This window comes from Eulemur rufifrons, chromosome 9, assembly GCF_041146395.1.
Source record: "Eulemur rufifrons isolate Redbay chromosome 9, OSU_ERuf_1, whole genome shotgun sequence".
NCBI lineage: Eukaryota > Metazoa > Chordata > Mammalia > Primates > Lemuridae > Eulemur > Eulemur rufifrons.
Genome location: NC_090991.1, coordinates 44361006 through 44387380, shown reverse-complemented (window position 1 = coordinate 44387380; position 26375 = coordinate 44361006). Strand labels below are relative to the sequence as shown.

The window sequence follows — 26375 nt, the reverse complement described above, 5'->3', positions numbered from 1 at the left end:
AAATTCCTTTAGTCTTCTGTCTTTGAGGAAGACACCCTCAAGAAACCCACCTCTTCGCCAGACACCAGGTCCTGTCTGGTTCACAGCTCTGCCTCTAGTGTCTATGGCACCTGGCACACATGAACTGCTTGTTGAACGAATGAACCGGAATGCACAGGACACATAAGAACCAAGATTGTCCCCACAACCAGTGTATAAAGAAATCCCACATTCTGCCACTAGGGCTGACTACGCCTGAAGCTTTGTGCTGAGTTCTAGCAGTTCCTGTCTTTGCTCTCTAATGGCTATTCATGGCTCCCACTAATGGCTAATTTTCTCCGCTTCTCATTTATAAATACGAGGGCGTGACACCGATTGCTGTAGCCGATGCCTAGAAAGTAGCTTGCAAGTGCTGCATATTATCATTTTGGCTTTTCATTTTGGGAGTCAAGTGAATTCTTGGGGCTGGAATACCACCCCTGAAGGCGAGTGAGTGTTGGAAGAAGCAGCAAAATGTGCTCTCCTTTCATATACCATGAAGAATATCGTTATTCTCCGGTACTCAGTCAAGCAGATTATTTTCCTAGACGGTGGAGTGCACTTGATTTGCACAGTCTTGCAGCAACCCCAGGGGTGCAGTTGCACTGGCACCAGCACAAAGCATATCCTGGCCCTTCCCTGGGAGTGAAGTTGCTCCATTTCTATTCACTTCAGTCCAAAGCTTAGGATGGGTTAAGCATCAGTGTACAATGCTGTTTTATATTAGTTTGTCACTAAAGGGGGATTTTTTGAATTAAATGTTGATAACCCAGCTCCTTCTTAAATCTCTTTATCAGTTTTTTCATTCCCACACTGTGGTATAATGACACAGGTATTACGTAAACAAGGCACCTCAGAGGGCTGCTTATAAAAACTCAGGAGAAAAGATAAATATGTGATGATGCGCTGATATCCTGAAATATGAGCTGCAGGTTTGTATTTTCTTTGTGGGATCGGATATTGGTTTTCGTGGTTTATTGACCTGGCAGAGAGACATCTGACGAAAGACCCAGGAACTTTACACCTTTTTTTTTTTTTTAATCTTCCTGTCTTCATGGAGAAATCTGCACATTGAATCACAGAGCCTGGAAGACTGAGGGATTAGCCAGTCATGTCCTTACCCTGGGCAGAACCCAGATCAGATCCAGCCATTGGAGGTAAAAATACACTTTGCCAAATGAAAAAGGAATTGGGATCTGTCTTGCTGTAGAGTCACTCTCAGGCAGAGCCTTGGGCTGAGGAGCAACGTGGACTGTGGACTGTGACGGTTATGTTCAGTAAGGAATGTGTTCTCATTGACATGGGATCAGAATGCATTTTCGTTCAGTTAATTACTCTTTCCCTTCTGCCAAGGTCTTTGTGTGCAACATGTCACAGTCAGCACTGTGTTGCTTGGAAGCACCAGCAACGTGAATTCTCCAGAATATTCCTATTAAAGATAGCTACGTTTAAGAGACAGCGAGCGAACAACTTCTCTGGCATGGCAGGAATCAGGGAGTCTCACATGATATTGTCTCTCAAGGAAGTCATTTTATATTTCTCCTGTCTGCTAGGCTCAATGCCTTCAAATAAGCTTCTAAACCAAAGATCCATCAAATAGAAAGCCTCTGACTCTTTAAAATTTTTTTCATAATCATAAAAAAAATCACTGTTAAATGGTTACCTTGAGGTATGAACCAGGCTTTTTAAAAAAAATTGTGATAAAATTTGCCACTTTAACCATTGTTAAGTGTATAGTTCAGTGACATTAAGTACATTCACCTTGTTGCATAACCATCATCACCATCCATCTCCAGAACCTTTTTTAAAAACCCAAACTGAAACTCTGTACCCGTGAAACAACCCCATTACCCCCTCTCCCCAGCCCCTGGCAGCTGCCATTCAACTTTCTGTCTCTGTGAATCTGACAATTCTAGTCACGGAATAGATATGGAAGTTCTCAAGCTTTTTATAATACTTTTGAGAAGTATTCAATCTGACTAACATCTAATGAAATTTCTACAGAAGGGAAAGATAGTTTTGAGCAGATGGCCAAGTTTCCTTTGGTTTGGCATTGTACACGTGCACAGCAGATGCCTCATTCTCCTATGCTTTACAGAACTCTCGCATCACAGGGACATGAATGAAGCAGATCCACAAGTCCCAGTCAGACACGTTGCCAACTAGAAGGAGGGCTAGCTAGGGGCAGTTGGTGTACAGTTTTACAATTTACAAAGCGTTTTAATTTATAAGTTTTTTTCTCACTTGATTCTCACCATGTCCTGGGAGAATTTTGTTAGTTCCGTTTTAATGATAACAAACTGTGGCTCAGATAAGTAAATTGTCTGAGGTTACAAGCTAGTCAAAGGCAGAATCAGGACGTTGGTTCCACGTTTTCATTTTTAAAACCCTAGTGCTTTCTGCCATAGCACACTGTGAACAATTATCACCTCTCTGGAGGACCAGGTATTAGCCAGTCTCCCAGAAGGGAAGGTTTCTCCAAACGCATTCCTAATTACCAGTGCTTTGGCTCACTAGCTTGGAAACACATGGAAACTCTTGGCTTGGCTCTGATGCCTGACCATCCAGCCTCCGGAGTCTTGGGGAAACTTGACGTGGCACAATGGCTCCACCCTGAATCCCAGTTGGTCTGGATTGGGATCTAGCCCTGTACTGTCCTGTAGAAATACATTTGAGCCCAAAGTGAGAGCCACATATGTGATTTAATACATCAACCACCATGTGATTTGTATTTAACTCAGGATAGTTTTGAGCCTGGAGCCATATGAAGCAAAACCCTGAAGCTGGTTCATGAAAATCTTACTTATTAATGTTCTTATTGTTATAATTAATATTGACAATTTAAATTCTAAAAACGTGGATTGCATTGCATATAACTCATGCACAGAAAACAATAAAAAATAACAAATTAGAAAAGATCATTTTGTTTTAATAAAACACGATGGCCCCAGGGAAACAAATGTTTTTTCTAGTATGGCAATATGTTAAATTTTCTAATAGCCACATTAAAAAATAAATTAAAAGGAACAGATGAAGTTTATTTTGAGAATATATTTTAGTTAACCCAGTGTATCCAAAATACTATCATTTCAATCAATATAAAAATCATTCATGAGCTATTTTGCTTTTTGGGGGGTAGTAAGTCTTCAAAATCTAGTGTGCATTTTACACTTAGAGCAGCAATCCCAAGTCAGATGCTAAATTTTTGAATTTATTAGATTCAGAAATTTTAATCTTCATTTAGATTTTATAAAATCCCCAATTGAAAAAGTGGATTCACATACCCAAGGCGTTTCGAACATACATAAAGATTTTCTAATAACTGAATCAAGCATCTGTCTTTAAATTTAAATTAATTAAAATGAAAGGAAATTTAAAATTCAGTCCATCCATTGCACAGGCCACATTTTAAATGCTCACTAGGCACCTACAGAAAGTGGCTGCCGCCCTGGGCAGCCCAGGGTGAGGAGGGCAGCTGAGGCTGGCCTAGCCTGGACCTGGCCGTAGAATAGAACAGGATCAGCAAACATTTTCTATAAAAGGTGACATAGTAAATATTTTCAAATTTGGGGCCATACAATCTCTGTTGAAACTTGACAGAGCTCAAACTCATTGTAGCTCGAAAACAGCCACAGAATGAATGAGCATGACTATGTTCCAATAAAACTTTATTTAAAAAACAGGCACCAGCCCACATAGTTTGCCAAGACCAGAACACTGTTCCAGTGCCTTAGCTGTGCTGTGGGACTACAGAAAACAGACAGCTCAAGCCTCTAGCTTTCTGAGATGAGGATGTCAAAATCTGGACTCATTACATCTCTTTCTCTGTGTGTAATTACAATTTTGACACCGCTTGGTGTGAGGCCAGCAGTGGGCCTGAATCCTGCATGGTTTATCCTCCAGACGGTCTCTTCAGTGGGTTGCTTGGGCGTCATGGAGCAATTGCTTCACTGTGCTTTGAGGTCCATGTACCGAGAGTAGAGAAGGCTAGAAGAAATGTTTCAAGAAAAGCACCAATAGTGGTTTGAATAATGTGGGAAACTCCCCAAAATGCCAAATTATACCACCCTCTGCTCTTTTCTCTATCCAGACAGCCAGATTGAGACAGGCAGGAATCAGATGGAGAAATATGTGACTTCACATTAAGTCAGAGGGACAGGTGTTTTTCTCTGTGCTTATTATTAAGTGGCATCCTTCCATTTTGATGGTAAAGGCCAAAGTAAATATAAATGATGATTCCTGACCTGGGGCCTCGAGGTCCCTAGTCATATCAGGGAAAGTTGGTAATCTTGACTGCATAGTGGTGGTTTCCACTTTTAACATTATGATGTTTGGAAATGGCGTTGGGACTAACAGAGGAAGAGAGATAGGATGGGAAGGGAGGGTACAGGGATTGGTTGGAAGGAGGATGACACCCGATTGGTTCTTTAGGGATGGGAGTACAAGGGAGGCTGGCCTCGCAGGAACTCTGAAGCTCAGAGTTGGGGAAGGGTTAAGTGAAAATCAGTCATAGCTTGGAGTGTCATTGAGCCTACAACTTTGGGTCTAGTGCTTCTTCAGGTAAGGATGGTAAAAGTATTGTTGGTGCTCAGTTAATAATCCTTTACCACACTCAGAAGTTTTGGCTTGGGTTTGCCTTTTTTGAAATCAAGGTTCAAGGTTGAACCATGTGAAGTCACCTGATGCGGCCTAGTGCTGAGAGTCTGCAAAAGAGTAAATGATGGAACTGCTCGGTGTCTCCAGGCACATTATGCAACTCTGCCTCGCCTCAAACTTTGCAGCCTTATCAGACGTACAGCTCCCTGTGTGGGAAAGATCTGCATTCCATGATGTTTTTTTTTTGACTATAGAGATAATTATTTGGGGTAGTTGTTCTGATGGTAGCTCACGCAGAGGTTCAGCCTGCAGCACAGAGCTGTCTCTAGTCGTGATTGCCTATAATGATGATTACCCAAACTCTGGAATTATAACAATAGATTTTACCAAGTTAGAGCATAATTGTTCCACCTTTCCTTATGTGAGCACAGATTAAACAACTTTGATCTTTCAATCAGATTTCTGTTACTCATCTCTGAAATAGCAAAATTAAGAGGCAGTAACTCTCTGCTACCTCCATCTCCCCGCTTTTTTAATCCTAGTGAGGTCTAGATATGTTAAAGCAGTTGACGTGGTAAAGAAATAAGGTCTAAAGTTGGGTGAAGTACAAAGGGTACAGACCTGGGGTGTTCAAATCTCAACTCTGCCATCTAGAAGCTACTTGGCATGGGCAAGCCTTTAACCTCCCTGAGACTCAGCGTCCTCATCTGTCAACACCCACCTGGCTAAATCTTTGTGAAATTAGAAATGAATATAAACCACCTAATTGGTGCCTTGCAATACAGTCAATAAAGCAATGCCATGTCCTCATCATCATCAGTTCCATGATCAATTCTCAGGCTTTGCGAGTTTTAGAACACTTCTGTGTCTTTGGATTTTGCAGCCTTCATTCAACATACAAGTGTGTTTGGAGTTGGTGGTCAGGGATGGGGTATTGTCACTAAATTAGGGATGGAGTTTTGCAAGAAATGAGTAAGTATGGAAAAGGGGGAAAAAAACAGGCCACCTAAAGATGGAACACGTAGTACTGAGCAAGTACTGACAAATAAATGCCTTTGCCACGCTCTGCTCCAGGGGTACACAGCATTTAGTGTGCATTTCAGTAAGATTCCAACTCTCCTGCGAGTCTGAATGTGGAAGGTCTAGACTGACCTGGAATTCAGCATTTTTAGGAGGATCACTGGTGATTTTGAAACTGGTGGTTCAAGGACTGTCAGTCTCTTCCCACTCCCCTAACTGAGAAACAGTTTGCTGCTTGTGTCTGTGCGTCAATTTGAGATTTAAAAACAACAACAAAACCACTGCTTCTGGACAGCCCAGCGCCCACAGCCACTGCCAGCAGAGGTGGCCTGATTTTCTTGGGAGGGAAAGAAGTGACAGCCACAGAGTCCTCGGCCATGTCGGTGTCTGGGCTTGAGTGTCCCTCCACCCCCAGCATCTGTGGGTCACCCCCAGACTGGCGCTATCGTGGTGAGCTAATGCTGGTGTCTGCCCTGCACTGGCTCATTCGGGAGCCTCTGGAATGATCAATGAGGCTGGGCGGCCAGGCCCTCCACTGGCCGCCGGTGAATCAGCTGCCTGGGCCGTTGTCATCCCCACTAAGCAGGAAGCACTTGAGCTGAGAGCAGTCAGAGCTGACTCGTGGCTGGCTAATGGCTTTTCTGTGTCATGCGTCAACCTTGATCCCATACATTTTTCATACGTGAGTGGGTTGAAGCACCTGAAGACAGTCCGGTGGTGGAAATAGCTCTTCTGCCAAATCCCCTACCGAAGCCCTTGGCAGGACTTTGGTTTAGGGTATCTGCTTCTGAAGCAGAATCAACACTTTAAAAAAAATTGAGGTGAAATTCACATAACATAAAATCAACCATTTTGAAGGAAGGGTTCAGCGGCATCTAGGACATTCACAGTGTTGCACAGCCACCGCCTCTATCCAAAACACTTTTTCACCCCAAAAGGAAATCCTGTAGTGACTGTATTAGTCTATATTAGTTTTCTAGGGCTTCTGTGACAACAGACCAGGTGGCTTAAAAGATGCAAGTTTATTGCCTCACAGTTCAGGAGGCCAGAAGTTAGAAATCAAGGTGTCAGCTAGGATGGTCCTTTCTGAAGGCTGTGAGGGAGGGATCTGCTCCCAGCCTCAGTCCTTGGGATTGAGGTGAGAGTCTCCTCACATCATCTGCTCCGTGTCTGTCTGTGTCTGTGCCCAAATTGCCCTCTTTTATAAGGACACCAGTCATATTGGATAAGGGCTCATCCCAGTGACTTCATTTTAGCATAATTACCCTGGTACAGACCCTATCACCAAATAAGGTCATATTTTGAGGTACTGGGCGTTAGGACGTCATCATATGAATTTTGAGGGTTATAGTTCAGCCCTTAACACCCACTAAGGAGTTTCAGTATTGGTACTTCATTCTTTTTTATGGCTGAATAACATTCCATTGTATGTAAACATTTATGTTTTGAACACCAAGTCCAAAGCAACTGTCAGTGAAATCTGTACCCACTGGGCAGGTGGGTGCCCTGTGACAGGCTCGTGTGCCGTCTGCATAAGGCAGAGTGTTGCTCTCACAGGCATAGCACCAATCTCCAGTCCATAAGCTTTTTCATCCTGTCTTCCTCCGTGAAGGAGTGTTTAGTCTTTATGAGCAAAAGTCAAAGCAGTTATGGACCAGGTCAAGCTTCTGATCCTAAAATTCGTTTTAAGAATTGATTTTATTTTTCAGCTTCCTCTTTCTTCTTTTTGCTCTTATCCCCCAGCGCTCCTCCCGCTCCCTCAGCTCTCGCGTGCACACACACGCACATCCACATGCACTCTCACATTAAAAGCATTTTAAAAACAGACCATTCTGGAGAGGAATGTGGCACCAACAGGAAGTGCAGCCCTTCAAGAAGACCCAGCCAGCTGGCTTCCATTGTCATGGTGACAGGGCCAGTCCCCAGGGCTGGCTGCAGAGCAGAGCCTGCCAGAGCTTCTTCACACTCCCCTCCCTGCACCTGCCTTAGAATGAAAGAGACACCTTGGGGACATGTGTCCTCTCAGCTTTGGAACTGACTGCACTTTGGACTTGCACATTTCACCTGCCCCCTTAACTTAAAATATGTTTCTCTCTCTCACACACACAGACAGGGGCCCTGCATCCCTGCTGGCCTGTGTTCTTTGGGGACTGACCCAGAGTCGTCATTAGCTTGTTGCAAACTCAGGGCCCTTTCTCCCATCCCAGAGGCCTCGGTGGTAACAATACTGTGTCAGTGTTGGTTCACACTGAATCTGCAGGAGGGACCCCAGCAGGATCACAATGTCCTTTGTCCTGACTCTGAGCAGTGTTGTCCCTCATGCAAAAGTTGTTTTACCATGCCACTCCCCATCAAATTAGTTTTGCCACTTTGAAAGTCCACTGGGGGAAGAAATGCCTGCTGGCCCTGAGGTTTTCAGAGAGGGAGGAAGGAGAATGGAGTGGCTCAAACATTTTCTGTTCACATTTTATCTTGCTCCGTATTATCATTTTAGTGCAAGACATGTGGCTCCTGGGACCTCAGGCTGGAAGGCTCCACACTGTTCATAGAACTGGATGAAAAGGAGTTAAAGATACTGTAGACAGTCCTCAGTGTGGGTCAGGCTTCTGCAACACAGGCTCCTAGCCTTGGCTTCACTCAAGGTTAGAGCCTGGGCATCTGGAGCTGTTAGAAGCTTCCAGGTGATTCTAATGTCCAGCCACGTTTGAACCACTATTCTAGGGGACAGAGGCCTCCAAGAGAGTTGAGCACTTTGAGAGAGGGGATAGAAGAAACAGGTGATGTCTAATCCTCTGTGCACAGCAATGCTGTTAATTAGGCAGAAAGCAGGGACAGAAATAACACACCCTGGGCTGTCTTTGGCTGAACCAAACAGGGCTTTAGCTCCATTTAGCTTTGTTGGGCCAGAATGGAGAGGGAGACCCCAGTGTCCCCTTTCCCAAAGCTTGGTCGCTGCCAAATCTTAAAGCCCGCCAGCCACTCCAGTGAGCATTGCCAAGGTGATGCAAAACGTTCACAGGAACACGCTGTTTCTACATTCGACTCACAGCCAGTTCTCTCCCTGGCTCCTGAGGAAAAGTGACATTAGGCCCATGTGGCCACTTTCTCTTCTCAGCAGAAGGTGCTGATGTTATTAGTTGCTCGCCGAGCCGTGGTTGGTGGGGTTGGCGGGTGTCGAAGGCAAGCTGTGGCACTGACCTCTGTGTCCCTGTCTCTGTGTGTTTTATAGTACAAAATCGGACAGCTGTACATGATCAGCAAACACAGCCATGAACAGAGTGACCGGGGAGAAGGGGTGGAGGTCGTGCAGAATGAGCCCTTTGAGGACCCTCACCATGGCAACGGGCAGTTCACTGAGAAGCGGGTGTATCTCAACAGGTGAGTCATGGCAGCTGTGTTCCACACAGGACCCCTCCCACTGGACCCCACGGCATGACCAGGTGGAGGCAGTGAGTGTCTTGAATAAAAGGGTCACTTGGAAAGTCACCATGTCCACCCTCTACAACCACCAATCTCATTGCTTCTGAAACCAGAATACCCACCTCCTGCATTCTGCAAAATAGTCTCCAACTGCATTTTCACAAGGAGGATCTTTCGCTTATCTTTTCCACCCCTTTGGTGACTCATTAAGATGAAATCTAATCTTAAGAATTAAAGGACTTTGTCTTTTCCCTTGGTTCAGTATATAGGCTCTGCCTATACATTGTAGAGAAGTGTTGAAGGTGGCAGTGTGCCTTTGGGTCTCCGCTTAGTAAGATTTCTACTTGCTACTGGGTGACCCACTCAGGTGTCCAAAAAAGGAAATGACAAAATGAACAGTCAGTCACCTGTGACCAAAGTGATGTGTGATGGCTAATGTGGCTTCCATTTCTCAAGTGGACCCATCCTTCCCAAGGTAAAGATGGTCAGTCTTCTTTTGGAAGGGGAACACCTCCAGGATTACAAAGCAATACTAATCAAGACTGCTATTTCTGCTTTGCAAAATATATTGTTTAATCTATTATTTTCTCATCACTAATGGCATAATTGATTATTAGGGCTTATCTGATCTTCTCCCCACCCTATACCCCCATCCAGTCTACCTTCTTCCATTCAGTCCTTTTCTAAGTCAGAATATTTGTAGTTAGATGCCACATGAAATATATTATATTGAAATTAACTCTCCAGCAAATGAGTCTTATGTCAGTTTTTCCATAAATATTGTCTCCCCTGCCTGTGGCCTCTTCAATCTGCCCATATGTGATAATCCAGAAAGTATTTCCAACACACTGGCTGGCCAGTGCCCCCACTTCATTCAGACCCCTGTGACTACTTTGTCAATTCTCAGTGCCGTGGACGTGGTCAGACGTCTCTGAGGGGACCCATATTTGGATTTCACCGGTCTCACCCTGGCTCCATTCTGGCAGAAGTGGACTATTCCTTTTTGATGAGGGACTTTGAGTCCTATCATTAGGGTGGATGGAAGTCTCCCGGGCCAGTGTCCTGACAGTGAAGTACTTGGGCTGATTAAACCGATGCATTTTAATTTGCCCAGAGATGCAGTACCAGGGAATTCCTGAGTCACGATGAAATGCAAATGAGATTGATCCCATTCATCTGTTAGTAGCTGTGAATTCCCAGGGTTTGGAACCAGTTCAGCCTCCAGCCAGCTGTTGATTTGCAGGAGTAGCTGAGCTGCAGATCTGGCCTGGGTATGGCTTCCTTCCAATGTGCTGCTTTGGCATTCTTAGTGTAGAGGGTGTAAATCAAATATTGAGCAGGTTTCTCCTCAGGGATCACCTCTGCAAGAGCAAAGAGAAGTAAGGGAGATGCAGTAAAATAGAAACCTATGGAAAATTCCATTTCTTGGCAAACAATCGCATTCTCCCAAGTTATTGCCTGGGGAATGTTCCCTAGGTACCAAAATCAAGAAAAATTTTAGAAACTATAACTTTTGCTAAAACAGAATAGCAAGTGTCCAGCTGTCCCTGTCATGTCTGTTTTATCATATCATATTTCTATGATATTTATTTTAAAGGAGAGTAATGAACATTAGTAAGAGGGAAATTTGTTATAAATAGAAGATGTGGACTTCCAGTAAGAGTAACTAAAAAGATTAATGGGGACCGTCCCCCACTTCCCATGAAAAACACAGGATGAAACAGAACTATATAAAGCTGAGTTCAAAACAAAGACAGGGAAATCCTCAGGGACTAGAACTAAAGAGGCGAATACAAAGTGGAGTGGAAAGCAGAACCGCCAATGTTAAGGAGGTTGGGGGACATCAGAGCCACGTAGGCCCTGACATCTAGGGACTGAGTATGCCATACCCAATGGGGACAGGAAGTATGGCCCCAGGCCCACATAAATGGAGAGCTGGAACTGAGAATCAGGCATAAAAATAGTTGTGAACAATTAAGGGTTAAGGGAGGTTACTACTCAGAGACCCACATTGAAAGAACTACTAAAGCATATACTTAAAGAAGAGGAATCTGAGCCCAGGAAGAAGGAGGGGGTATCTAGAACTACTAATAAACAAAGAAATTGGTGAATATCTGCACAAATCTGAATGAGCACAGAATGTTTTAAGAACACTAATGACTAGTTGGGAGTATATTCATGGAATCTAAATAACAGCAATAACACAGAAGATGGGAGGCTGGTAAGTACAGTAAAAAACACTCTAAGGGGCTAATATTATTTGGGAATTGGGGACAGATGTTGATTAATTTTAGATATTTTAGGGCAAGTATATATACATATTCAACATGTAAAATTGACCTCTGAAGGAATAGTAAAACATCAGGTAACTTCCAAGAGAAAACTTGATTAATCCATAGAAAGCAAGGGAATAAAAAGAAAACCCTACAAAAAGCATGATAAAAGAAAACATAAATTTGGTAAAATAAATTGAAATGTCAGATACGTTCCCAGCCACCCTTACAACTAGGAAGGGCCATGTGACCTAGTTCTGGCCAAGAGACATAAGATTTTCCTCCCTGATAAAAACAGAAATATGTTCAAGGGAGCATGATCTGCTTTTAAGACAGAAGGAAAGGATGGGGAGTGACTTCTGAGAAGACAATGAAGAGTGCCCAACACTTGAGCTTTGGTTTCAAAAGTAAACAATACCAGTACAGAAAGGAAACGTAAAAACCAATCTCAGTTAAGAGCATAGACATGAAAATCCTATATAAAAATTAGCAAATGAAATACTTCAAAATATAACAATAATAATAATAATATACAATTACCTAACCAAATTTATCCCTGAAACTTATTAAATTAACATTTAATAAATCATTCTGTGTACTTGTTTACAGTAAAGTCAGAAACAAAATAAGGATCCTTATTATCACCACTTTTTTTTTGAGACAGAGTCTCACTCTGTCACCCTGGCTAGAGTGCAGTGGCGTCATCATAGCTCATGGCAACCTCAAACTCCCAAGCTCAAGTGATCCTCTTGCCTCAGCCTCCTGAGTAACTGGGACTACAGGCGTGCGCCACCACACCCAGCTAATTTTTCTATTTTTAGTAGAGATGGGGTCTCACTCTTGCTCAGGCTGGTCTTGAACTCCTGAGCTCAAGCGATCCTCCTGCCTTGGCCTCCCAGAATGCTAGGATTATAGGTATGAGCCTCCACACACATCAGGTTGGCAAAAGTCAGAAAGTCTGATAACACCGGGTAGATCAGGATATGGGAAACCAACTCACTTCCACTGCTGGTAAAAAGTGTAAACTGATACCACCTCTTTAGAGAACAATTGGCAACAATTAGAAAAGTTGAAAATAGTTGTACATTCCACCTAACAATTCTTTTTCTAAATAAAACCCTAGAGAAATTCTTGCACCGTACATAAGGAACCATGTACCAGGAGACTAATTCTAACACTGTATGTAATGGAAAATGAATGGAAACAATCCACATATTTGTGAATAGGAATACATTATGGTACATTCACATAATGGAAAATTCCATCGTAGTTCAACTTAATGAGCCAGATACCAGATATACTTTGATAAATTTCAAAGGCATAATACAATGTACAATAGGTAAGCTACAAAAAACAAACAAAAATACATGTATACACACATATATTAATAGCATGATGCTTTTTATATCAATGTCTAAAATATACATACAATGAATACAGTTATATATATTATTTACAGATAACCACATATGTAGTTAAAGCATCAAAACATGGACAAGCCACCCTCAGGCTAGTGGTTACTTTTGGGGAGGGAGAGGAATTATAAAGTAAACTGGGTAGAAAAATATAACCTGGTTGCTGTAAAAATTGGGTAGATTAGTGACTGATTGAATAACCTAAAAGGTACAGATGATGATAGTGTCAACAAAGAGAGAAAATTCTAGTGTGACTAAGAAATAATGTAACTTACTAATGTAACTTAGAAGTCTGAACTTAGCTCTACTGGATTTTTTTAACCAATATCTGGCTAAACATGTAGGTATCTTTTCCAAAGTCTTGGGAAACCCATATCTAGGAAGGATGGTAAATTTGAAAGACTAAATGAGGATCCAGGAAAACTTCAGTAGTTTGGAATTATGGGTCATTTTCTATCAAGATGAAATTAAATAGGGGCAGGTATATGGTTCTATCTTTGAATCTAAAAATACCAATTGTATAAGTGTAAGATGAAGGATTTATAACTTTGCATTGGCACATTTGAAAGAAACACAGTGATTTTGGTTGACAATTCAATATGAAGCAATTATATGTATACACACACAAATATACATCATTACTGTGTATGTATATATATGTACCTGTAATAGATACATAGATGCAAACATTAGTCTTCAACTACATCAATAAAAGTAAAGTAAAATATCTAAAACCATGTACTTGATAATCCTGCCCAATTTTTCCACTAGTCAGAACATACCTGGAATATTTTTGTCTGTTCCTATGTGGGACACTTTTAAATGGATATAGACGAAGTATGTCTAGAGAAAAGGACTAGATACTCAAGTGATAGGAAGAATGACTGAAGATACAAAGGATGTTTAACCTGGAAAAGCTAGACTCTGGGTGTATCATGGTGCCATTACATGGAGAAGAATCAGATCTACGTATGCTGTAAGACCTTAGCAGGACCAACGGGACCAAGAATGATGGGTAGGAATGCCAGGAGAAAGATTTAGGTGCAAGAAAGAAATTTCCAAGCATGCAAGCCATCTGAGAATGCAATAGGGTGCCTTATAGTAGATTCTACTGTTGCTGGAGATCACCCAGGGTGAGTGGGACCCTACTCATCAGCGTGTCCTTGGGCAGATTCAAACATCAAATCGGTGGTTGAACATACTGGGTGGTTGGGTAAGGTGGGCAACCTAACCTGGAAGATCCTTTCAACCATAATTTTCTGTACTCAAACTATGTATCAGACATTATCCTGATTCTCCTCCAGTGAGGCAGAGAGAAAAGAGGTCCTTTTATACAAGTTTAAACTAGGTCTGTCATTTCCTAATTTAAAAGGCTCTGGGCATATTTGGTAGAGTATGGGCACATATTTTAGAACGAAGATGATTATCATTTGACAAGGAGAAAGGAAAAAATTTGCATGATATAACTATGAATTAATAAGATGAATTCTCATAATCAAAAAGAAAACCAAACCCATTACTTAGTAGTCACAACCTAGAGCCACCAACGAATCATGTGAATGCCATATTGGTGAGGCTGCTTCATCATTTGTAATTCATTAAATGAGTATTTATGGAAATCTACGATGTGCAAAAAATTGTGCAGGTATTGGAGGGAATCCCTGAAGTCATGGCCACAGTCCTTGCCTTCTAATCAAGGTAGGGTCCAAGGCCAGTTGGTTCCAGCATTTATGAGTCCATCTGCCCATCTTGTGAGTGTCCACAGGCAATGGTTTCCTGAGAGATGGACAGTCATTAACTGAGGTGTTACCAGTGCCCGTTTAGTACTTTACACAGAGTAATATCGTTGACCTGTGGACCTGGATTCATGAGCTGGCAGAGTGAGTGGATTTTCTCCCTTACATCCATCTGTATGGGAAGCTAAATCACATTCAGGAACTGCCTCATTGATTGATGACCCAAAGTAATTATTAGAGGCACTGGAAATATTCAGAGCCTGTGTAATCAGGGCCTACTCTCCAGTTAATGTGGAAATCAGAAAATTGTTCAAAGGGGAGTTGGATTCAACAATGATTATTATCACCAAGCAAAGAGAAACATCCATCTGTCAACGATTGGTCCACTTTGGCTGGTGTGTAAGTTGTCCATTGGGGCTGAGCAGGAGACAAGCCAAAAAGGAGGTGTGAGGCTCTCTCAGTCAAGGGTCTCAGTTGCCAGCAGAAGAAAATGAGTCTGTCTCAAGCAGAAAGGACACTTCGTGGAAAGATGGTGGTGGCCCACAGAATTATCTGGAGGCTTAAGAAGGGGCAGGAATCAAGGCAGCTGCAGAGGGCAAGAACGCAGTGATTACAACCATCTTTAAACAGGATCAGATGGCTTCATTCTGCCCTTACTGACCAACACCTCCACTGCCTCCAGCCATCAGCAGCACAGCTGCCCTGGGTGCATCTGAATTGTCCCTTTTTTCTTCCCATCACTTGTTCCAAAGTCTCAAACATAAGTATCCCATTGGGTTCCCAGACCAAGCCCTGGGCTACCAGTGAGTGGGGAGAGGAACTGCCACACTGTTTTCCAAAGTGGCTGCACTATTTTACATTCCCACTAAGAACGCATGAGGGTTCCAATTTCTCTGCATAATCACCGACACTTACTATCATCTGTCTTTTTGATTATAGTCATCCTGCTGGGTGTGAAGTGGTATCTCAATTTGCATTTCTCTAATGACTAATGATGTTGAGCATCTCTTCATGTGTTCATTGGCCATTTGTATTTCTTCTTTGGAGAAATGTCTATTCCTTTGCCAGTTTTTTAATTGGTTCTAGTGTCCTTTTAAAATGCCATTCATCCTTTTAGTACTTGCCTCTCATTTCCAGGGATCGTGGAGTCGCTCCATCCTCTGGCCTTTCCTGCAGCACCTGATGCACTGTTGGGTGCACAGTACATTTTGGTGGTTGCCTAATACATTTGGTGTATTAGTACTAATGCATTAGTACATTTACATTAGAATGAATGCAATAGTACATTTGGTGTTTGTGCTTGTGACTTTGATCTAGTGCAGTTAACCAAATAAGTGATATTTCTTGGCTTGTCTTCAAAAATCCTTGTTTCAGCTGGCATCCAAGGACAGGAGGCAAGATACTAATCAAACTCTGGAATAGTGATTCTAAATAAAACCTGTCATCCAGAAGCATGTGAAGGTGGGCTTTTCTTTTGTCACCTTTTATTTTCGCTCTCCAATCCCTTCCCACTGCAGCCCAGGAGGGGAGGGAATGGGGTGGGGGCAGGAGGGGCCTTGGAGAAAAGATGGAGGCTATTTTTAGGCTTGTTTTTCAGCCATGAAGTGTCGTGTTCTTCACCACCCCGGCTGCTGGATTAATTAGGCTGTGCTGGCAGCTGCCAGTCAGGGAGGGTTGCCAGCTTCTAACGGTGATCCCGCCTAATGCCTGCATCAATTTGCACGGAGAGAACATTTTCCCTGCTAGGTGGCCCTGGTCTTCCATGGTAATCTCTCCTGGCCTCTGGTGGTTTTGGGTAGGAGAGGGTGAAGCTTCCGTAAGTCATGAACCCTTTTCAACTGGGCATGCAAAGCCACCAGCTGGTCCCTTTACCTAACAGCTCGTTGGTAGGACCTTGTTGCCATGGCGTGGGTCTCTCTCTCCCATTTTCTCTTCTGATCGTCCCAGCTCTCCCAAATCTGCTGGGCAAATAGATCCATTTCCCAGATCTTCCCCCACAGTAAGCTCAGAGCCTGGAACTCAAGTGGCTTTGGGAGAGCTCACTGCCCAGGCAATAGGAAACAGAGAAGGTGTCAGAGCCATAGATTCTCACCTAATAGCTTATTTCCATGCTATTTTCAAAAAATCTTCCTGGTCATTATCGACTTCTGAATATACAGAGACAATCTTCATTCCAAAAATATTTTTTTAGCACCTGCTGTATGCCAGGCACTGTTCTAGGTGCTGGGGATGCAACAGAACAAAGATCCCCACCCTGGCAGGACTTGCATTCCAGTCCGGAGTGACAGACAATGCACAATTGTCATAATAGGTAAAAACGTGATGTATTTTAGAATATATAATTTTACATAGTCTATATAATTATTTATAGTATAGGTTACATTATTTATGTATAGGGAGAATATGCATATATATTTTAGAAAGCAATAAGTGCTATGGGAAATAATAGAGCAAGTGAGGTGCTTCCTCCTGACACACTTGTCAGTCCGTGCTATTCCCTTCTGTCCCCATCTCAATATGCAAGGACATGCCAGGGGCTCTCGTGCTACCAGGCCCACCCCGCCATCTGCTTCCTCAACTACACCCATAGGAAATCCTAGAAACGAGATGTTTAGGCCTGTTTGGGATCTTAGAGAACATCCAGCTGCGTGGTTTTCCACCTTGGTCCTGCCTCACTGCTGAGGGATGATGTGGACACGTGTGACCACCTCTCCAAGGGCTTCCCAGCATGCTGGCCACATTACCCTGCTGCTGTCCAAGCAGAGCCTTCCAAGAACCTGCAGGAACCAGGCCCCTTTTCCCAGAATCCTGACACAAACTGTCTTTTTAAGTAGGGAGATGGGTGGCGGGGTCCTGGTGTCAAGTTCAAGGAACTCGATTTCTGGACTGTCCCTGTGGGTGAAGCCCTGGTGACCCTGCCTCCCACTGGTGGCAGCTCTGGTCCAGACACTGCTCGCCTCTTTACTGCCATGCAAACAATTACATTAAGAGTACAACTAAAAGACAAGCCAAAACAACCATTTAGAAGAGTAAGTAAATGAATCAGAGTAGCTGGAGAAGAAATTTAAAGACCTCAGTACAGAGAACTGGGTGGGAGCAATTGATTATTATCAAACAATTGTCAAATGCCAGCTTTCAGCGTGAAGACTAAACAAGGGGTCAGAATATTCTTCATGGGCTATTTTGTGGGAAATGAGGATATGAAAGTTGCGGAGTCCTATTTAAAATGAGCTGCAGTTATTTGAGCATAATGAAAGTGCAGCAAGTGGCAGGTTTTAGGTATGCTGTTTAGGAGAAAATCCTAGGAATGTCTTTTCTACTGGTGAAGGTTTAAAGTCCAAGATTTCCAGTTAAGACCGTCATAATTCTGACCCCTGTTGAGAAGATGAAATTAGACTCCATTTCGACCACATTTGGCCTAATGATATTCAAAACCTCCTGGAGCAAATCCCAAATGAGCATAAATTACAATGTGAGATTAGATACCAAGGGGAATTTTGTGATAATCTGGATTGTAAAGTGCCAGAAGCTTCTAATGGAAGGACGGTTTAGATTTTGGTTCCAGAAGCTCTTTATGACGTTGATAAACACCCTAACCTAAGACCATTTCAGACTTTGCCTGCCCCTGGGGCCTTCTTATTGGGTCACCTATGATTTAGGGAACATTGGGGGAATCTGTGAGATGAGAGATTATCCGGTTTCTAAACTTGTTACTGTGGACATTTGGGCCTGATAATTATTTGGGGCTACAGGGCTGTCCTGTACCTTGTAGGAGGTTCAGCAGCATCCCTGATCTCTACCCACTAGATGCCAGCAGCATCCCCCCACCATTGTGACACTCAGAAATGTCTCTAGACACTGCCAGATTTCTCACAGGGGGCAAAATCTTCCTCTAGTAAGAACCACTGCTCTAGGATGACCAACTGTCCTAGTTTGCCCAGGACTTGAGGGATTTCCTGGCATGTGGGACTTTCAATGCTAAAATCAGAGAAGTCCCAGGTAAACCAGAGGAGTTGGCCACCTGATATGTTCTATTTTATACCAACATTTGAAAGTAAGAAGCCAAACCTTCTGAAAAGTCTTATGTTTGGGAGGCATTGACAAAGGCGTGGGGGGGGATATGATGCAAGTGTGGTATCATTACATGACAGCATGTTTCTAGATTCCATAAAGGCTTTTGAGTTCTGTCCCTCTTCTTCCTCAGTTCCTCTAAAGCCCAAGCCTTGACAAGATGGGCTATTGGGAGGCTTGATCCTGGCCCATGGACCAAGAAGACAGGCTTCAGACTTGCTGCTCTTGTTTGACACCTAGTAGTGAGTTTGAGTGACAGGTTTCTTAGAATGGTAGGCTGTGTGACAGTATACATCATGAAAGTGACAGCCACAGCGGGGACTAATTTAATTCCACTTTCTTTGCAAGCCCCGCTAAATCATTGCTGCAGGGAAAAATAAATTTTACTTTTTCAGACAAATGATTGAAATAATGATGCGCTCTGGGGAAATTTGGTGGCTGAGAGAAGGTCTGTTAGTGGGCTTAAAAATATTTAAATAGCATATCCTGGAACTTGTTGCAAACGCCTCCTGCACCTGACCTGGTAAATACCAGAAGGGCCCCCTTGCCAGACTAATTAAAAGAGTCATATAAAATTATATCAGCCTTGGCTAAATGATAGCGTTTTTTAGGCCATCTTATTGGAAAAGGTATAATAATTGACTATAGTGCTGCATATCTGCATAAGTTGGTGGATGAAACAGCTAAAATAAAGATTCTAGAATCTGGAGTTCTGATGACCTGTTTATGAACAGGAAAAGTCTCATGTGAATGGAAAATTGCCAATGTTTTCCATGTCCCTTCCAGAATATGATTGTTGCTTAGGAATGTGGTTCTGCTGGGAAGCTTTTAAGGTGCTGCGGGAATGAGGAGAGGGGAGAGGAGGTACTTGGGTCCCAGAGTCCTACGCAACAAGTAGCCTAGTGAATGTGAGGTGTGCCGTGGAGATGGAATGCCTGCCCACAGGAGAATAGTGGGGTGTGGGCTCTAATGCTGTAGGGAGACACAGGCACTTTGTCTAAGCCAAACAACACCTTGTTCACTTTCAGGAGATTCTGCGGCCCTGTTTCAGTCCATTAAAACACAAGAAAACCACTTGCCTATGACTAAAATCCACGACTTCCAACACTACCCATTGCCATATTGCTCTAGGCTCTAGGGGTCATTTGGGAAAGAACCCTCGAGAAGTTTTGCTTATGGCTGTTTCCCACAAGCAAGCCAATGTGATTTTCTTTCTCTTTATTTATTTATTTTAGAGACAGGGTCTCTCTTTGTTGCCTAGGCATGAGGGCAGTGGCATGACCATAGCTCACTTCAACCTCAAGCTCTTGGGCTTCTGGGCTCAAGCAATCTTCCTGCCTCAGTCTCCTGAGTAGCAGGGACTGCAGGCGCGTGCCACCACACTTGGCTGATTTTTCTGTATTTTGTAGAGATGGGGTCTCGCTATGCTGCCCAGGCTGTTCTCAAACTCCAGATCTAAAGCAATCCTCCCACCTTGGCCTCCCAAAGTGCTGGGATTACAGGCATGAGCCCCACCGCGCCCAGCCTAATTTTCTTACTCTTGATGTCAATCTGAGTTGCACTCCAACTTCAGTGACTGATGAATAGATCATCTGCAAAAGCTATAACAACCCCTGTCAGGGAGCAGCCTCGTCCTTTTAAGCAGTGTGAACGTAAGGTAAATGAGCAGTTACTGCAGAGGTGATTTTATAGGAATAAAAAATGCTGCGTTAGAGCAGCAAGAAGAATTGGTATGTGAATTACAAAACTGCTCCAGCTCACGACTCCCATTGCCCACCTGAGACCAATGACCTTTGTCTGCCACCCACCCAAATTTGGGGGAGTTTTGCTTTCCATTTGTTTTAACCCTGATGAACAGCACAGAGCCCTGAGTTAGGTCTGGCCAGCCATTGAGAATACATATTTGTCTTTTCAAAAGCCAGGCCTGGATACTGTCAGACATAAGAGAAACAATTTGAGAAGACACACAAGCTACACAGTATTTTACTGGCTCTGGTTGTCTCATAGAGTCCACATCCAAGAGGGGTTTGAGATTTGGGGTTCTATTAGCTCGATGTCCCCATTTTTCCTACTTCCATCAGCTTGGAATTCAAAACTGCTTCTTGAGGGTTTTTATTGCCAACATGCAGCCCTGAGGAGCTGAGAGCCTACTCCATTTCCCTGGGATTGATCTACTGGTAGACATTGGCGTCCTGGATGCTTAGTGGTAGGCAGCAGAATAGGAAAGAAGCAAACGATAGCCTCTAGAAAGACAGAACCCCTTGCTTATAGTGCTGGGGGAAAACACAATCATGCAGATATATTTTAAGGAATAGATAAAATCATATATTTAATTGTAATCTTTAAGGAATTCTCTGGAGCTGCACTATTCTAAAGGGTTTGCCTCTGAAGAAAAACAAAGTAAAACAAAACTTCATCAGTATTTGGTTTACAAAAGACCCTGGGACTTGTGTCTTTTGAGAATTTGTTTTCTGCAAATGGCTGCCCAGGCCCTTCCTCAATCCAGAGGATTGGCGCTGTTATTTTATTAGTTGCCTAATAGACCACAACAAATTGCCACAAACTGGGTGGCTTAAAACCACACAAATTTATCTTCTCGCAGTTCTAGGAGCTCCAAGGGAGAGTCTGCTCCATGCCTCTCTCCTATCCTCTGGTGTTCCTGGGCTTGCAGCTGCATCTCTCCTGTCTCTGTCCCCGTGTGCCCCTGAGTCTCAAATCTCTCTCTCCTTCCTCTTATAAGGATACCAGACATTGGAGTTAGGGCTCACCCTATATCCAGGATGACTTTATCTTGTGATCCTTAACTTAATTACATCTGCAAAGACCCTGTTTTCAAATTAGGTCATATTCACAGGTACTGAAGGTTAAGACATGGACCTATCTTTTGGGGAGACACAATTCAACCCACTACAGTCATGGAGGAGCTATATTTTGTTCTTCTTCATATCTCAAAGTTGCTACTCTCTGTTGCTTTTGTCCATTTTTCAGAGGTCACTCGTGGGTTGCCAGGCTTAAGCCTGTCTCTAACATTTGCCTCTGTCCACCCCATATTTGGGCTTAAGCATCCCTTTATACCACTTCCACCATAACCCTCTCAGGAGACAAAGGCCAGGCTGGCCAAACCCTCCAAACATGGTACTTCCCAGGCCCTGAATTCTCATGTCCTTGCAAATCCAATCAAACAGGACAGGCTCACAGAACTATGGAATCCCTGTCTACCTTCACACATTCTGAGAGCACATGAATATGCACAAGAAACAACTTGCTATGGTTAAGACCAGAGAGATGGGGAGTGGGTAGCTGTGGAGAGGACAGATGCCTCAGAACTCCTCTGATTTCTCCAGCAACTTACCCAGAAAGATATGGTAGCACGGTGAGGCTCTGAACAGACTCTAATTGTTTTTGTTTTTTTTCTTTCTTTCCTCTTAGCAAACTGCCTAGTTGGGCCAGAGCTGTTGTCCCCAAAATATTTTATGTTACAGAGAAGGCTTGGAACTATTATCCCTACACAATTACAGGTAAGTCTTTAGTACAACCAGTATGCCACATGTAGCAAAGGCCAGGACATAGCAGTATCTGGATTTCACTAATTTAGGGCTGATTATCCAAGCAGGGCCTTGTGAGAGCCCTGTGACGTTTCTCTCATCCTCCGCTCTCTTACTCCTAGGGCATCAGTGCTTTTCCTACCACTGAGACACAGGGATGGCAGGGAATAGGGGGTTAAGCTAAGACAGTCCATCTTCCTTCTTAAACTGATTGTAATAAATAGCTATGGAGAGGGAAGATGAAGATCTTTTTAGTGACATTTCTAGAGGTTTTATGGTCCTTGTTTTCCCCTGTTTCCTCAATAATTCCCAGGTAATTTGGGGGTATGATTTGTCTATGAACTTTTGATTTGTTTATTTTATAGCCTTCCTCCCTTCCAAATTTGACTATAATTTGTGTAAAAGACTCTATTGGATCTCTCTGCCCCAAACTACTTCTTTTGCTATTAGATAATATGGAAATCTTTAAGATCACTTTCCCTCTCACGTGTAATGCAATGATAATAAACTCTCTGCACTAAATGCTACACTAAAAACTGCAGCCAGAAAAATTTTGGTTTGGTTCCTGCCCTTGAACACACTAAAATTCAAGATCCCACTTCAATATCATCATAACAAGCTCTTATTGGTTATAAAAGCTGCTTTTCCACTCAAAAGATTTCCTTTGTGGTTAATGAAATGCTCTACTGGAATTATTAGTCTTTAATCCTGCTTTTATAATGCCAACTCTTTGGTTTTTTAGTTAGCCACAAACCTATATGCAAATTGAATCTAGTCTTGTCTTTATCTGCCCAACCACAGTAGTATCATATGAAAGAATTTCAGTGCAAACATGGAGACATTTAGTATTTATGAAAGTTTAATTTTTGGAAGGTTTCTGTAGCACATTTTTTTTAGTAATGATAATTCATCAGTATTTGTTAATTCTGTGGCTTTATATTGCATATAAGCCTGGTCTAAATCATTATTTTGTCTCTCTTCTTTCCCCTCTTCTTCAAATGAACATGTGGAATCAGAATACACAGTAAGTTTTATTTAATTATTTTTAAATATTCTGTCAATGATCAGTGGAGTAATTGGAACTTCCCTTGTATTACTTGTCTTATCAATGTAATAATTTTTAAAAAAAGAGGAATAATTCAGAATCAGAACTATTTAAATGTAGGATATTACATAGTTATATATAATGCAATAATTTGAATGTTCTCATTTGTTCAAGAATATGAATGCTAATTTCAAGTGCCTTGATAGTCACTTTACATAATTAACTTTTGCTTGTAATTTTTAAATAGTTTGACTGCTTTATTGGTGGTAGTTGGCTATAGTAGAAGAACAGTTTCTAGCAACACGATATTAAAGAAATGATGGTAGTTATGGAGGGAAGATAGGACTCACAGGCTGTGTCCTGATCCCTTAGGGGAGATAGGGGAGAACCTTGAAACTGGAAAGGTGTATGTGCAAACTGTCTTACTTAGAGATCTGGATTACACAATCTCTGTGGCTTGATGAAATAACTTCATTTCTTCCCTATCCTAAGAGCCTCTAAAGCTATTACTGAAAGAAAAAAAAAAAAAAAGATTTTGGATTATTTAAGATTTTGGTTATTTTGGCAAATGAGCCTGGGGGCCAAACTGCCGATACTTGAACTCATGCTGATCCCTGACTATATCCTCACTTATCCTCTGCAAAATAGAAAAACAAATAAGAATAATATTCAAAGTTTTTCATAAAATTAAATTTATTTCATCTAAAGGACTGTTGGTAATTATATCCCCTCATACTTGGGTATTAAAATATCTTTTATGAAATTATAGGAACATAGAGCATGTCCTCACCAATGTCTCTAACTCTGAAAAAAAGAGGCAACTCTATGGCATAATGCAAATTTAAAACTTTAGAAGTCAGGGAACCACTGCCCTAGAATAAGCATCCTAACTTTTCTGAATCTAAGTGTCCTCTTTTCTAAAATTGGAATAATCCTTCCTTCCTCGAGCTGTCGGTAGGAGTCAAAGATCTAACATAGAGGTTGGAAAACATTTTCGGTAGAGGGTCATATTATAAATATCTTCTGCTTTGTGGGTCATACAGTCTCTTGTCACTGCAAAAGCAGCCATAGATGGCATGTAAACAAATTGGCATGGTCACATTCACCCAGGCAGGCAGCAGGCCAAATTTGGCCCCCAGGCTCGTTTGCCAACCCCAGATCTAATGCACAGAAAGCTCTCAGCACATTGCTTGTAGACAGCAGGCCATTAAATGGTTCCTTACCACCGCCCCCACTCCCTAGTTCTATTGCTTCTAGCAGTTGCACAGTCATTGAGAGGTAGACTTTGGAATCGATTGACCCTTGCTTCCAGTACCCATTAGCAGACTCTTTAAGCCTCTATTTCCTCCTCTGTAAGTGGGGAAAATGTAATAACTATCTCATAAAGGTGATGTGAGGATTATATTAAATAACCAAAATCTTAAATAATCCAAAATCTTAGCCTGGTGCTTGGTGCTTGTTTAATACTCAATACATGTTCATTGTCATATATTGTGCAATGCTGGAAGATACCATCATTAAAATGTAAGTTCTAGGGGGGAATAAATGAGAATATGTCTCAGTGCCTTTTAGTACAGACTAGATTGCAGTGATCAGCCTAGAAGGTACCAGTTGTCCAGGATATTATTTTAATTTAGTGATATCTGATTCTACCCCATGTCCCACTTCCCTAAAAACTTATGCTTGGATTTTTCATTTGAAATATAATCAATAGTTATGTGAAAAAGAGAATTCTTGTCCATATAACTATTCCAAGGAAGCTATTCTGGTGAGCTTTAGAATTAGGTCACCTTGATTGGACCCCAAACCAATGGCACTTATTCTTCACAAGCTCATAATAGAACCATGGAATGTGGAAGTTGTAGGTAACATTAACATATAGGTAATATTAACAGAGAAATGAAGTTAAAAATATATAGTGATATTGTGTTCATTTTTTAAGAATATGTATTAAAGTGCTTAGGTTCTGAAAACAGAATGCAACAGAATGGAAACCAGGGTTCTTGACCAAGCCATCCCCCTGGGGCTTTGAGTGTCAGGACAGGGCTATGGTCCCCAAGGCAAGAGACAGGAAGAACAGGACATAGCACTCTTAGGCAGGTTACTTAGTGGATGTGGTGCTGGGAAGATAACATTGTCAGCTTTAGTAAGTAAAAATACAGGATATCCAGTTAAATTTGAATTGTCAGATAAACAGTAGATAATTTTTAGTACAAGGATCCCTCAGGTACCGCATAGGACATAGTTATGCTAAAAGATTGTTGTCTATCTGGTAACCAGATGGAGGAGAAGTAGCTATATGGCAAAATTGGTCTCAGAGACTGAAGTACAAAACTCAGGTTATGAGAACGGGCACACCACTGGGCCAAGGGAAGGGAAGATATGGGACGTGTATAATTCAGGAACCTGTCCTGCAGTTGACATGCCACAATAACTCTAAGGCCAATCAGGTGCCCTGTAGGAACAACTGGAAGGTCCTTCCTGCCTCAGTCAGGATTGGCTAAGGAAGTGGAATGGATTGAGCAGGGCAGAGTTGGGGAAAAGTCAATGGGAGCAGATGAATATAAAACTGTCAGTGTTTCAGGGAAGGCCTATGTATATATATGTGTTATAGTTGAAGTGCAAACAGAGGGTCGTAGGAGGGAGATATTCTGCTGGGGAGACATACGAGATTTCCTGGAGAAGGTGGCATTTGAGCTGGACTCGAGGAGAAGTAGAACTCCCCTGCAGATGCCTGCTCTGCCTCTGTCAGCTCAGGCTACTATAACAAAATGCCATGGACTGAGGGCCTTAAACAACAGACATTTATTCCTCACGTTGGGGAGGCTGGAAGTCGAAGATCGGGGTACTGGAGGATTCAGCTTCTGGTGAGGGGCTCTCTTTCTGCTTGGCAGGTGGCCATCTTCTTGCTGTGTCCTTACATGGCAAGGAGAGAAAGCAAGTTCTCTGGTCTCTTCTTATAAGGGCACTCACTAATCACATCATGAGGACCCCATGACCTCATCTAAAGCTGATTGTCTCTCAAAGGCCCTACCTTCAAATACCGTAACATTGGGGCATAGGGCTTGAACATATGCATTTTGGAAGGACATGATTTAGTCTGTAATGTGCTCAATCCCGGCCCAGTGAGCAAGTGATGTAGGTGGATCCTGGCTGCCTGGAGGAGTGGGTTGTGGTGCTTTTAATGTCAGACCAGGGTATAGATTTAATTCCCTGTGGGGAAGTTACATTGTTCC

General features: G+C 42.5%; 1 protein-coding gene across 1 annotated transcript in view; it reads left to right on the top strand.

The window, feature by feature from the left end:
• Positions 1-26375, top strand: part of PITPNC1 (phosphatidylinositol transfer protein cytoplasmic 1) — a 226899-nt gene that overhangs the window by 103346 nt on the left and 97178 nt on the right. The window contains exons 2-4 of the mRNA XM_069482787.1: positions 8864-9012; positions 21979-22067; positions 23111-23118. Of these exons, the coding sequence (XP_069338888.1) occupies positions 8864-9012; positions 21979-22067; positions 23111-23118 (246 nt within the window). The remainder of the gene's footprint in view (positions 1-8863; positions 9013-21978; positions 22068-23110; positions 23119-26375) is intronic.